At 39.3% G+C, this 14,995-nt stretch overlaps 1 protein-coding gene across 1 annotated transcript; it reads right to left on the bottom strand.

Annotated features, from left to right (window-relative positions):
- Positions 1-215: 215 nt before the first annotated feature.
- On the bottom strand, positions 216-1,670 carry LOC117292877. Its single transcript, XM_033775045.1, has one exon. The coding sequence runs from the start codon at positions 1,668-1,670 to the stop codon at positions 216-218; it is 1,455 nt and encodes a 484-aa protein (XP_033630936.1).
- Positions 1,671-14,995: the final 13,325 nt, after the last annotated feature.

The following is a 14,995-nucleotide window of genomic DNA, read 5'->3' as shown; positions in this document are numbered from 1 at the left end:
CTTTGACTGTAGGACTACCATTTAGACACCGTACTTCTAAGCCTTCAACCAAGTAAGTATCCATGTTGTGTGGCTCTCCCATGGTGTCCAGTCTAATGTGCATTCGTCTGCCCACGCCACATAACTTCTTCATCAGAGATTCACTGCAGAATGACACACTACTTCCAGGATCCAGGAATGCATAAGTCCAACATCATTTAACCCATGAGCAAGCCTCACACGAACTGGACGATAGCCATCGTACATTGGTTCTCGTTTTCGTTGTCACATGCTACGTTGGTATACTCACAACCGATGTTACTCCCAGCCATGGCACTTGAATCTCTCACGTTTCTTGAAAACTGTGCAGGCCTTGAAGTATCATTCTGATTTATGTGAAGAAGAGTAGGGTGTCGACCCCTGCAAACATCACATGTAGCCTTCCTGTTGCATGTCCTCTTCATGTGCCCCATCTTAAGACAACCAAAACAAAGACGCCGCTTTCTCAGAAACTCGATGCGCTCACTCCAGGGTTGTTCTCGCAATTTGGAGCATCCTATCAACAAATGTGAACCACCACAAAACCAACACACCTTGTCAACATCCTTAGCAGTATTGAGATCCGTAGTTTCACTTGTTGCCATGGTGATTTTAGGCCTGGTGTCACAACGATTGGCGGGTTTCTTCTGGTTTGTGGTTGACAAAGCATCTCTACCATAAACAGGGTCGTTAACCTTCTTGGACTCGAACCTGACAAATTCTACTAGATGATGAAACTTTACCATTTCTCCTTTGTACTTGCACTGCTGCACACGAGACCTCCATCTGTCGTGATAATTGTAAGGTAGCTTCATCACCATGGACTTGATGTTCTCACTATGCTCCAAGTACTGCAAACTACCAACGCATTTGACGGCACTCTCACACTCCTGAAGAAAGATTGCAAAACCATCGAGAGCCTTCGGGTTATCTGCCTTGATTTGCGGCCATGAAGCAGCTTTCTTGATGAATGCATTAGCTATCACCTCCGGATTTCCATATCGTTCTGTCAGCTCCTTGACGGCTGCTGCGTAACCAGTAGGGCCATCCAAATAGCTGTATCCAGTAACTATTTGGTGTGCCTCGCCTGTAGTAAACTGCTCGAGGTAATAAAGCCGCTCATCGTCAGTGTCACACAACTTAGCAATTCTGGCGCTAAACATCCTCATAAAGCGCTTATACTCAATCGCCTCACCGCTGAATCTTTCCAACTCGATTTTTGGTCGTTGCAAATGCCTAATCATCTCATTCACGGATTGACCACCCACGTCATCTTTAATCACTGCCACCCCATCTTGGTGGCTTGTGGGCTGTACATCCTCATCGACAGAATCTTGACGTTGTCTACCTGTGGACTGACGAGGCTGTGCAACACCATCAACGATTTGTTGTACACCACTGACATCAGGGACTTCTTGTCGAGGCTGACTTGCCGGTTGCTGTAACAGTGGAGTACCGGCGGTCTTAGGCTCAGGTTTTGGAGGTTGTTTATTTAGAGCAGCAACGTCATATTGATCTAAGAATTTCTCGAAGGAGTCCATCCAATGAGCTGCAGTCTCCGAGGCTTTCTCTGAACTTGGCCTTTCACCATCCCCTGTAGCATCTTTGGATATGTCAGGTTTGGTTTCTTTTACGGCTGCACCCGCATTCATATCAGATCCCCCATCCGAGGCCCTTGTAACTTCACTACAATTTCTGCTTGACTTTTCTAACTTCTCCAAGACCTTACATTTCGCCTCGGCACAGCAACTTCAGTTTTATCTCAATTTCTTCTTCTAGTTGTTTCAACTTCATCTTTTCAATCTCAAGAGCTTGCATCGCTTTCAAAGCCTTCTGGCGTGTGAGTAGCTCTACTTTCTTCTGCTCTTCTTCGATGAGTAACTGGGATGCTTTTGACCGTTTTGATGATCTAGATGATTTTGACGACATTGGAGCTTCTTGCTTGACCAACCACTCTTGAATCTTTTGGTTTACATTTGAAAGCCAGACCTCCTTATCCGTGTACCAATCCTCCTCAAATTGTAGACGTTCAACGTCACTCAGCCACTGGCAGTAATCATCATAACATTTCATGAACTCCTCAAAGACATCCATCCATTCCTTATATGCGTCCTTTGTTTCATCAAGAGACGGATTGGTTCCCAACTTGTCTCGAAGGGAATCAGACTTCAATTTAGCAGCTCTCCAAGCCTCTCCTAATCGCTTGTACTTGAACTCTTTATTATAGGCAGCACCTTTCTGTGTAGCTTTCTTCTTACGTTTGGACGTCATTGTCAATGCCAAATTACAACTGTCTTTTTGCTAATGATATAGTGGTCCAGCTCAAAGTTCGAATCAACACACATTTGTTGTTTGCTAATATCAGTTTATTGGATCCAGCTTCTCAATTCCAACACAAAACATCTACTTCCAAACTTCTGTAATCTCTATGAAACCGTGAAACTGTAAACCGCAAACCGCATAAACCGATTAGCTGTAATAAACCACAATAATAACACTTATAATATATTGTTTAACAGGAAATAAATAAACTTTGGAACAAATTAGCTGTTTTAAATCATTAATCCTTGCAGTGTGAAAGGGGGAACACAATTGGAAAAACAATAAATGTAGTACAATTGAAATTTGGAAAATCTACTACTGTGAATACTTGCACAAAATCCTAAAATGAGCTTCCAAAGTACATCAAAGTTTACTGATTAAAGGTCTCTCAAATCTCTGGAATGACAGTATCAAATATAAATAAGCACAGTATATTCCACATTTACTAAAATGAAACAAAGCAAAAGATTTAACTCACCAAAAGTAACAGCACAAATTGCCACACTGTCTGCCTGGCACTATAGACTTAACACATGATGTTCACTGTATGAACTCCTGTAGGCTAGTGAGCCACACCTTACCATGCTATAGCACTGCCAGAGGTCATGTTCACTCAAGCAGGCACAACTCATTTGGCATAAGTCTGCAACTCTTAAACTTTACAAAAACTCTGCTTGGCCTAGAATTTGGTCCTTACAGTCGGATTCACAACAAATCATTTTCATCCCTGGTAAGTAGTATAGGAGAAAGTTGGTTTTTAAGATACTGGGAGTTATGGCCAAACCCCTTAAAGACCTGCTTGAGTGAAAATGTCAAGTTGTGAACTTTGCTGAATTTCGTTTTCAAATGTTTTCAATGAACAAGGAAATCGAGTCACATGATTATAAATAGATTTTAATTGTGTAAAAAAACCATCATTTCGAATACCCTTTTCCAGTGCTCACTGCACTCTCAAAACGTCAAAGTTGGGAGCTCCAATTTGTAAAGCCGCTTTGTTGCAGCAATGGAGGTATAAGCAAAGCAAACTCCCACAAATGACGTCAGCGCATTGTCCTTTGACCGCGCGCCATCAATGGCAGAAGTGTTTTTAGTTTTCAAACCTTTAGGTGGGGCCTGATTTTTACACATATCAAGTTACATTAAAATGGTGAACAAGTGGCATTATAAACAAGTTAAAAAACCATTTCCGTTAAAAACATACCGCTCAGGTAGCTGTTAAACAAAATGTATGCAGACATGTTTACAAAATCAGTTGATTTAATCAATTTCCCCATCTCAATAAAAACCAAATCTCACCATTCCATCTCCTTCTTCCACTGCAAGCCAGGTATTGGCCATGAAGTAAAATGTTCTATCCGTACGTAGATCTTTGATCATGAGTCTATTCAGGTACCTGAATTGAATTGAAATGGTTTTAAAAGGAATTTAAATGGGCTTATGAGCGCTCTCAAACAATTTGCATCACTTCTGGGGGGTATACTCATTCATACCCAAAACAGTTATTACCCACCTCAAAAGCAAACGAAAACTTGGGCAACAAAAGTGACAGAATGCCTATTAAAAGCATGCAGGCGAAATCGCGTATACCCCCTGAAATGATAAAAATACTATTGAGAGTGCCCCTCACCGCGGTAAAAAATACAGCACATTGAAATAGGGTTAATTTATAATAACATCAATTCAGCCAGAGGCCAAAATGTTTACAAATATTTATTAAAAAAATACATAAAATACAAATGCACATGCGTACCAGGAGGGGTTCTTGCCCTGGTTGCCATGCCAGACCCGGACGTGATTCAGGTTACCAAGAGCAACGGGACTCGCCAGAAGGAAGGTGTCCACGCCCCCTTTCTGGAAGACCTTGCGTTTCGGGGTCTCGCAAGATGCGTGGAGCACTGTCGCCTTGCTCGCCACCAATCAGAGGAAGACGTTGCTGTAGTTTCCTAAAATTTGAAAACAGCCAATAAATATTCCCCGCACTAAATTGCGTAAATGGTTAGCCGGTGGTTCCCTTTAACCGACACTGACGGTGTACTAACAAAACCATGTGGCCAACATTGGGCCAACATGTGCTTTGCTATCTGGGTTTACAGGCCCAAAACCAATAATGGCTAGCCAACTTGAAACCGCAGCCAATTTTTAGCCACCGTTGGAGCAACATACACCAACATGGTTAGCTACACATGCCTCATGGGCTTTCAATGTAACACCAACAACAACTATGCTGACCTTTAGCCATCGTTGGTGCATCATCAACTTCAAACTTACTGCCAATGTTGGCTTCCGATCCACAACCAACAATGGCTCGACATCGGTAGCCAACCTGAAATCGTTTTAGTCAGCCATTGCATGAGCAATTGTAGTTTTAGTTTGATTAAAGGGTTTTGGGGCCTGTTGTTTTTGGTCACGGATGAACTCCTTATCACTGTGAATGAAGATGTATGTAATATAATTTACCTGTAGGTGTTTCAGCTTTATTAGTCATTAAGATTTAGATGGGGAAAAAAAAATGAAATTACAGAGCGATGTTTTCAGGAGAGTCATGTAAAAAAACTGGTGAACACCTTTTACCTTGTTAAAATAATTTTTGTCTCCTGAGTAAACAATAATTTAACCGAGACAAAGTCGAGGTAAATTATCAAGAACCAGGCCTCGGCGGGTTTAAACCACTAGTTGAAAACTGATTCAAAACACTTTGATTCCCATTCATAAATACCTTTTCGGTCAAAAACATCAACACTTTTATGGTCAAAAAGTAAAATAATGCAAAAATTATAACTGTTCAATGATTTCTTTCAACACAACACCCCTCCAGCTATGAAGTGGTAAGCCTTTCGTCGCCCTCGGGTAAACAACTCCTCATAAGGGAATGCTGAGCGCGTCGCGCGTATCGCATGATGAGGCACAACTGTTTCAGCCGTTGCTCTTGACCAATAGGAATGAAGAAACTGTCTTATAAGAACAGGTGCAAGCTCGCGTATCACGCCCATGTTTCAACACTTTTTACTGGTCATAAACAAGGGTTTATACACACCCACGTGACGCGCTCTCCAACAATAGGAATAGCAAAACTGTCTTCAGGTATTTATGAATAATTATTTTCTCTTTACATCCACACCATAAACAGTGCTCTTGATACATGTATATTTTCACCTGCATACCACAAACACAAACTTGCCAAGTACAATGATTTTTTTAAATGATTGAATTTATTCTCAACTTAAATTTATAGTACCGATGCCAATGTTTGACCCAATTACATAACTTTAGCAATTGGGGCCAACGTAGATAAGATCATCAATAATAATAACTGCGCCAACAGAGGGCCCACTGTGACTTCTCTTATCACAGGCCAATTTGGGCCAGGTATGGGCCAACATTTATTAACTTTCTTATTATGCCAACCGAGAGCCAGTGGTGTTGGTCCAGTGCACATGCTTTTAAAGAAGGAAGCTACAACTTTTTTTCTCACATTGGGTCATCGTCGGCCCAATGTAATTCAACCGACATCGACCATGTACCAACAAAACTACATATGTGCCAACATTGGCCCAAATTGTGCATGCTGTCTGGGAAGGCACTGGACACTAATTTCTCCCTTAATGTCAGATTACATGTAGGTATACAGCAAACAAATTTTCTCTTGCAAATTCGACAACCAATTAAGTCAAAGTTTTCACAGATTTGTTTTTTCATGCATATGTTTGGATCTAGAATACTTGTCTTTGACAATTACAAAAGGTGTCATGTGCCTTTTAGTGCTTACCTGCATTCCGTTTCAAACCAGTGTAGACTGTTATTTCATAGTGGTAGTGGTGACGAGGATCGTTATCTGGAAGAGGTGTAACGCCAGCCTGCAGGAAATGAAGCACAACAGTTATTACTGGTGGTGCAGGGCCAATTGCATTGAGCTGCTATGCAAATATCGGTAAGCAAATGTCTGTGCTTACTGTAGCACGAATTTGATTTTGAGACCTCAGAAGTAGATTTTGAGAAAGCACACAACTTCGTATGACAATGGTGTCTTATTCTTTAATATTATCTTGCAACTTCTACAACCAATTGAATTCAAATTTTCACAGTTTTGTTATTTAGTGCATATGTTGAGATACACCAAGTGAGAAGACTAGTCTTTAACAAAGGTGCCCAGTGCTGGTAAAGCTATCCATTTCCTCCCCATACCTTGCCATGCACTGTACATGTAGGAAGTTTTAAAGTTCAGTACAAAAATTTGAATTTTTATTATATGGGGCATGTGGTGTATTTCCAGGCTGGACCAGATTTTTAATCTGTGTCTCTATTGTATATTTTTCTTGTCGTAAAGTTTTTGTGCTGTTGTCGTATATCCGTAGTCTTTATTAAAACAATTTTTTTCCTCTTCTATTTTTAATGTTTGTAGTTGCTGGGCACCTCTGAAAACAGTGTTTCACTAATAGGTTTCCCTATAGTAGATAACAAATAAATAAAAATAAAAATAAATGAGCTTTTTTGATTTGCACTATTATTATGCATACATAAGTAACATCTATTCAAAGGAATCTGCCAGACCTTTAGTATGTCTCTCTTATCCGCTTTACGAGCCCAGATGATGACCAGGAAGTAGAGACAGAGGCAGCAGACCATGAAGATGAAGACTACAGGGTTCTCATGTAGCTTCAAGAAGGCAGAGTCAGACAGATCAATCTTATTGATGGGGATCTTGAAGCCTGAACCGAACGTTGTAAGATGGGTGCACAGGCACTGGGTCAATGCTGAGGTGCTGTTTTCACCAACCTGAAAGGAAAACAAAATTCTCTAGGAATATTTTGTCTTTTCATTGTAACTAGGTTACTTCTTTAATAGTATTGTGAAAAGACTTGTTGGCACTGTTTTACAATCCTGAAAGACAAAAAGACACATTTAGTGACAGTAACTTTTGCGATATACTGTTCAAAGACACAAGTGTCAAGACCAGCCCTCAAACATATACTCTGCAGATCTGAAAGATTAGGGGCCTTTCTCAAACCTGATGCAGGATAAAAGTAGAGCTTCGTATGAAGCACCCGGAGCCTAAGACTGAGCTGGAGCCCAAGCCAAGGTTTGAAAAAGGCCCCAGAGCTCGAGTCCAGTGCGCTTAATAACACACCAATATATTTTCCTGGAGTGTGCAGCAATTGATTCAATGTGCCTTCATAAAAAGCAGAAGCTGGGTTAATTTTTCTAAAGGGGCTACATCCACAGAGCTGCCAACTGTTGCATCTTGAATTCAGAAAGTAGTCCAACAATCAGGAAGATATTTAGAACTACATTCAATAAAGTAGGCAACTACATTGTAGTTTCCAGAATCAGGGAGACTTTTAAACTTGCTAATCAGAACATAAAAAGAATGGTTTATGTTCTGGGAAAATTCTGAAGAATCAGGGAGAGTTGGCGTCTCTGCATCTCTCCTGAAATCCCCCTCCCCTCCCAGGCTATGAACATTTTACCTGGCATCCCTTGCTTAGCCATTCATCTTCCCCATCGCTGATAGCAAGGCAGGTGAACAGAGATGGTGTGAAGATGTAACTCATAGGATGAAAGCGCTGGTCGGATGACATTTCCGATCCTTTGATGCTTGTACCGTCGTCCGAGATTGCCGTCACTATCTCATGGTTGATTCCGACATGTAGCACTCTGGGAGTATCACTCTGAGTGGACAGGTGACTGAAATAAACGATTGACCAAAATAATGGTAGATGGATTTCTGTTTGGGAAATAACTCAAAAAATTACTAACCATAAAACCTTACTTGGTTTAAGATGTTCCAGTGGTCTTGTGTTGTTCAAAAACTTTAAACAGTTCAAACTGTGTAAGTTTTCTCTTCTGACTTCAACTCTGATCTTGTCAACAAGTCTTGTGGTCTTAAGGATGTTTATGCCCAACTTGAGCATGAAAACCCTGATACTGCAAACTGAAATACATGTAGTTGTCTGCTCTGAATGCTCTCCTTTTATTCAACACAAAAATAGTAAATTTCTGACGAATGAATTTAAGAGAAGAGGTCCCCCCATGTATTCCTGGATTGATTGGCTGCATACTGCGCTGCAGCACCTTTATATGGTGATATGTAAAGGAAAAAGGGGTCATAATTCAAAACATAGCTCCACATACCTTGCAGGATAAATGATAATAACGTTAGAGTGCCATGAGCACCACTATGCAATGAATTTGAGTCCTATTATTAGAAGCCACTATTATTATCATTATTATATAAAAGTTACTCACATGTCAAGAATTTCACTTTGGAAAAAGCATCTCGTCTGGGAGTCGTTAGATATGGAGATATTTGACCACACTGTGACTGTCTGATGCAGGGTGCAGTTGAAATCATGAAGATCTGAAGATGTTAAAATAAATTTTAATCACAATACAGGAGTTAAAATGTATTTTTTTTAAACCTATGTACTGATCAAGTACAGAAAATACAATACATAAACTGCAAAGCTACAAAACATTAGGATAAAAAGAAGACAAATAAATGAACAATAAATAAATAAATTAACTTACTAATTAATCAATAAATCAATCAATGAATAATTAAATAAATAAATAAATCACTAAACAAATGAACAAACAAAACAAAATAAAGTCAATAAATATTCATAAATACCTCAGACAGTTTCGCTATTCCTATTCCTCACGTGGGTGTGTATAAACCTTTGTTTATGACCGGTAAAAAGTGTTAATTCATGGGCGTGACACGCAACCTTGCACCTGTTCTTATAAGACAGTTTTTTCATTCCTATTGGTCGAGAGCAACGGCTGAAACAGCTGTGCCACATCACGCGATACGCGCTACGCACACAGCATTCCCTTATAAGGAGTTGTTTACCCCGAGAGTGGCAGAGGGCTTTACCATTTCATAGCTGGAGGGGTGTTGTGTTGAAAGAAATCATTTGACAATTATAATTTTTGCATTTATTTTACTTTTTGACCAAAATGTGATGATGTTTTTGACCAATAAGGTATTTATGAATGGGAATCAAAGTGTGTTCAATCGATTTTCAACTAGTGGTTTAAACCCGCCGAGGCCTGGTTCTTGATAATTTACCTCGACTTCGTCTCGGTAAAATTATCAAGAACCAGGCCTCGTTGGGATTAAACCACTAGTTGAAACCTCTTCACCACACATTGATTCCCTTAGCTAAACAGAAAAGTAAGTAAATAAGTGAAACAGATATTTAAAAAAATATATGTTTTACTTATTTGTTTACTATTCTGTTTATTTATTTATTTACTTTATTTTCACAGAAGATCCAAATTAAAAAAAACAAGTCACAGCCACGTCCCAGAGGAACACCAGGCACTTCGTGACAGCATCCAAAACAAAGACAGCAAAAAAAAAAAAACTTTGTATACTGCTGATGGAATAAATGTCTGCTAACTTACCCAGAGATGGGTCTCCACTGTCCCTGAAGAAGACATAGAGAATGATTTGATAAGACCAGCCTGGCTTCATTTCCTCAGTACCCATTGATTGCACTGTCAGATCCAATGCATGATGGAATGGAACATCTAAAACAAACACATCAACAAGAGTGAGTAACATCAATTCAGTTCACTTCAATTCAGTTAAGTTCAATGGATTATCTAGAAGATATAGAGAATGATTTGATAAGACCAGCCTGGCTTCATTTCCTCAGTACCCATTGATTGCACTGTCAGATCCAATGCATGATGGAATGGAACATCTAAAACAAAAACATCAACAAGAGTGAGTAACATCAATTCAATTCACTTCAATTCAATTAAGTTCAATTGAACATTTAGAAGACTAAGAGAATGATTTCATAAGACCAGCCTGGCTTCATTTCCTCAGTACCCATTGATTGCACTGTCAGATCCAATGCATGATGGAATGGAACATCTAAAACAAACACATCAACAAGAGTGAGTAACATCAATTCAGTTCAATGGAACATTTAGAAGATATAGAGAATGATTTGATAAGACCAGCCTGGCTTCATCTCCTCAGTACCCATTGATTGCACTGTCAGATCCAATGCATGATGGAATGAAACATCTAAAACAAACACATCAACAAGAGTGAGTAACATCAATTCAGTTCAATGGAACATTTAGAAGATATAGAGAATGTTTTGATAAGACCAGCCTGGCTTCATTTCCTCAGTACCCATTGATTGCACTGTCAGATCCAATGCATGATGGAATGGAACATGTATGTAACATCTTTATGCCTACAAACTGTTTGTTTGTAGGGTTTGGCTACTGCTCTCTATCATATTACACCTTGAAAACTTCATTTAAAGGCACTGGACACAATTGAGTACTGTAAGTCTCAGATGAAGCTGTTAAATTTTAGTAGATAGTTTTGGTTCTTTTCAGTTCAGTATTTGTTACATGTTGGTACTTGTCATTTGTTGACTTCAGTATACATCAAACACCTCCCCCCCCCCGAAAACAAAACACCCCAAAAAACAATATCCCAACCGAGAGCAGCCTAACGCTGACTCTCTCCCATGCTATACCATTAACAATAAATTTATCAGAATCATAATATTTTGTCTTAATTTGTGATTATTGGTATTCCAATAGAGGTTTTAAAACTGTATTTCATGTACATGAGCGAAGCCAAGGAGCATGACACAAGTAAAATCAAGTACACTTTCAAAGACATAAATTACGTTTACGGAAGAATTCTTTTTACCAATGTCGTGTACGCGCATAGCGCCACCAACCGGTGCCGTCTGGCCAGGGTAGCCTGTAGTATCGCCATCTGTAGAGTTGACTGCATTAGGGTGATGAACACTGGCTATCCAGATCTCGATTGGACTTGACGTGTTGGTGACCACAATGGGTGACCCATCAGTCTCATTGGTCAGGGTAAGGGTGACGACCATTGAAGTCACGTCCGATGCACCGACAGCAAAGATCTTGGTGTTACGATTTCGCATGATAACCTTCAGGACAAAATACATATGAATCTTAAATACGGGACAAGCATTGCATGTGAGGTATCAATATTATTATATTTGGTTTGCGGTAACACTGTGTGTGTGTCTACTTGGCAGGGACAGAAACAGCCAATCTGACAGCATATATGTCTCAGGCATAAATGACAGGTATTTTTGTTGGGAAACCACCAACTACAGCCCGGTTCATACTTCCTGCGAATGCGAATGCGATACGAATGTTGATGTCACAAATTCGCAACGAAATTCGCACTGAGTTGAACCGTGTTCAACTCAATTGCGAATATCGCTGCGAAAGGAGGGTTGTGACGTCAAATTCACGTCAAATTCGCTTCGCATTCGCAGGAAGTATGAACCGGGCTTACCATATCTTAACAAAACCCCAAGTCTAACAATCAATGGAAAAAAATTTAAATCATACTTTTTGCGAGACTGCAGTTTGATTGTCCACAATGCTGAATATGTCCTCGTATTTAGGAAGCTGCACTGAGTTTCCTAATCCTGGGTCAAAATTTTCTGGAAATAAAAAGAGAGAAAAAAGAATCACTGAATGAAAGCACTCTTCCAGTCAGTTCTCAGGTGCCTTGTGTAAATTCCGATTAAAAAAACGACTTAAAAGTCAAATATCACTGATGGTTGTATAAAACATTCTTAGAAACAGCTCCCTATGAAGTAATGTAGTTTTGGGGAAAGAGGTAATTTATCACTAGAATATTTGAATCTGAGAAGACATTTTTTTAAGGCATCTGAAAGCACATAAATTTGACCAACAAGTTTTATTTTATTTCATTACTTTCTTGAAACTTTGTTGACCAATTTAGCCCAAATTTTACACAGATTTGTTATATTATTCTTATGTTGAGATACACCGTGTGAAAATACTGGCCTTTGACAATTACCAAATTGTGTCCAGCACCTTTAGACAAAAAAATATACATGTTTGAGGGGGGGGGGTGCATTTTTTTCAAAAGGGTCATCCGACACATTTTTGTGGACAACTGACTGGGCTTTTCCTTTTCGTCTTAGATTGTTTAAAATAATTTATCCTCTTTTGTTTGTAAAATAAGAAGAACAAAACGAGGCGGTCACTAAAAAGGAAGTGGGTGGGGGCGCAAAATGTTTATTTTCTTTTGCCTTAACGCTGAAGTCACCAACTCACATCTGCCAACACTAATTGTACAATCTATTTCTCAAGTGATAAGATACTTACTGTCACTCAGCCAGAGGACGGGAGACCTTGCCAAGATGAGGGCTGACTTAGATGAGTTGACTGTTATGGCTCTCTGTCCTAGAACCATCTTCTTTGTTATACTCTCTGCCAGCCGATCAACTACCTTCTCAGACGTCTCCATGTTCTTAAGACCCTGCCCAAACAAACATTTAATGATAACCAATAATCAAATAATAAACAACAAAGGAAACTGATTTGTGGTTTATCATTTAATATTTGATATCTGATAGGGAAATGCTGGCTACAAAGGGAGGATCTGAAAAAATATCCTTGTGGCCTACCCTAAGTATAATTTTGTTGACACATTCTTCAACCAGTTCTTCTGTTCCTTTTTATGTTCGACAAAGCTGTGAACATAATATCCAGACATACATGTAATTTGTACACCAGACCTTGTGAGTTGGGCTATGCCTCATAAACAAACACTAAAAATTACTTACTGCATCCTCAGTTGTGCTCTCATCTCTGGTGCTATGCTGGGCTTCCACAACGTTTTCTGTAAAACAACATTTTTCAAGAAGACTAAACTCAAAGGTGAAACACTCAAAATTACACTTCATTGTTTTTAAAAGTGTGGGTACTGTTTACTGAAAATGAAGTGATGTCTGACGCATTTCACTTTATTTTAATTTAAAGATTTTTACTTAGGTTTACTTGGAAAAATCTTTCAAAGTACTTGTAACTTTGTAATGAACAGAATGTAGGAGACCTTTGAATACAAAAGATGAAGCCAGGGTCCAATCTGCGCGCCTACAATGTCTTGTCCCCTGTCTAAAGCAACAGTGACAACTCATACTGTCAGGCAGGATAATTGGGAGGGGGGGGGGAAGTAGAGACATTTAATTCAGTACAAGAGCTGACCTACATGTAGACTTCATCAGACTATTCAGGTTACTAAAGTACACTTGTTCAGATTTTTCAGACTAGAGTAGGAAGAATATCGTGTCTAATGTATACACAAAAGGGGGACAGCCTAGTTTGCTCTTCAAACCTCCATTTAGAAACAATGGATCTAACGGTAAAATAGCAAGAAAATATGACAGCTATTTCCCCCCCCCCCCCGAAAAAAGAAAACCTGTAACTTTCCATGCTTACTGTAGCTGAAAAATTTGCTTTTTGGTGTAAGCGTTCACTGTTGATTTGCATTGTGACCGGAAGGTTAGCATCCCCTTTCATGTGCTTATGGATTTCAGCGCTATGAAAGGAAAACTCAGAGTATGCAAAAAAATAAACCTTGGGCCCAATTTTATGGTCCTGCTTTTAATAAGCACAATTTTGCTGAAGTAAAACAATCCTTGCTTAGTAAAATCAGATTACCAGTCAAGAGTCCACTCCACTTATGCTACGTAAACAACAGCAAAATACCAGTCACAAGCAATGTATATGGCATGGAATTTTGGCCAGGAACATGTGTAAAATAAGCAAGCTATTTTTGTGCTTAAGCAAATATTTTGCTTAAAGGCAGTGGACACTATTGGTAGTTACTCAAAATAAAACCTTTCTTGGTGACGAGTAATGGAGACGGGTTGATGGTGTAAAACATTGTGAGAAACGGCTCCCTCTGAAGTGCCATAGTTTTTGAGAAAGAAGTAATTTTGATTTCGAGACCTCAAGTTTAGAATTTGAGGTCTCGAAATCAACCATCTAAATGCACACAACTTTGTGTGACAAGGGTGTTTTTTCTTTCAATATTATCTCAAAACTTCAACGACCAATTGAGCTCAAATTTTCACAGGTTGGTTATTTTATGCATATGTTGAGATACACAAGGTGAGAAGACTGGTCTTTGACAATTACCTATAGTGTCCACTGTCTTTAAGCAGCTCAATGAAATCGGGCCCTACCGGGCCATAGGCTTACCTACAACCTCCATACAGAGTGAAGTAGTTGTTTCTAGGGTCTCAGCGCTGATAGTACTGGCTCTGGCATCTTCCTCTAACAGAACGCTGTATCGCTCCATTGAATCAATCATATCAGTCTGAAAAAAAAAAAAAAAATTGACAAACAAATTACTAACTATAGGAATTATATGCCATTATTATGAAAAATCTCTAATAAATTCTTACAGACAACCCTCAGCTTAAAGGCACTGAACATATTTGGTAATTACTCAATTATGAATCCTATGGGTAAAAACCAAAATTATTGTTCTTTATCCCCGATGCAAATTTAACATCTCTTATAATCGTTGCGGTACCCGCTGCCAAAACATAGGATTCGAACTGCCTCCAGCTACCTGGCAACCTTGGTAGTCTAGTTGGTAAGACACTGCTCTAGAACTACAAAGGTCGTGGGTTCGAAACCCACCCCAGTAACATGCTTGTGATATTTGTTCACAGGACTCGGGAAAGTACTGAGTATACAGTGCTAACACACATCGGTGTATGGGTAAAAAACAAAATTAATAATATTGATATTATTTATGAAACCTGCAAACTGAAAAATGGGACAAAAAGATACACTAATTTCTTGT

This window comes from Asterias rubens, chromosome 7 (genome assembly GCF_902459465.1).
Source record: "Asterias rubens chromosome 7, eAstRub1.3, whole genome shotgun sequence".
NCBI lineage: Eukaryota > Metazoa > Echinodermata > Asteroidea > Forcipulatida > Asteriidae > Asterias > Asterias rubens.
The sequence above is the reverse complement of the archived record's forward strand: the minus strand, read 5'-3'. Positions and strand labels throughout refer to the sequence as shown.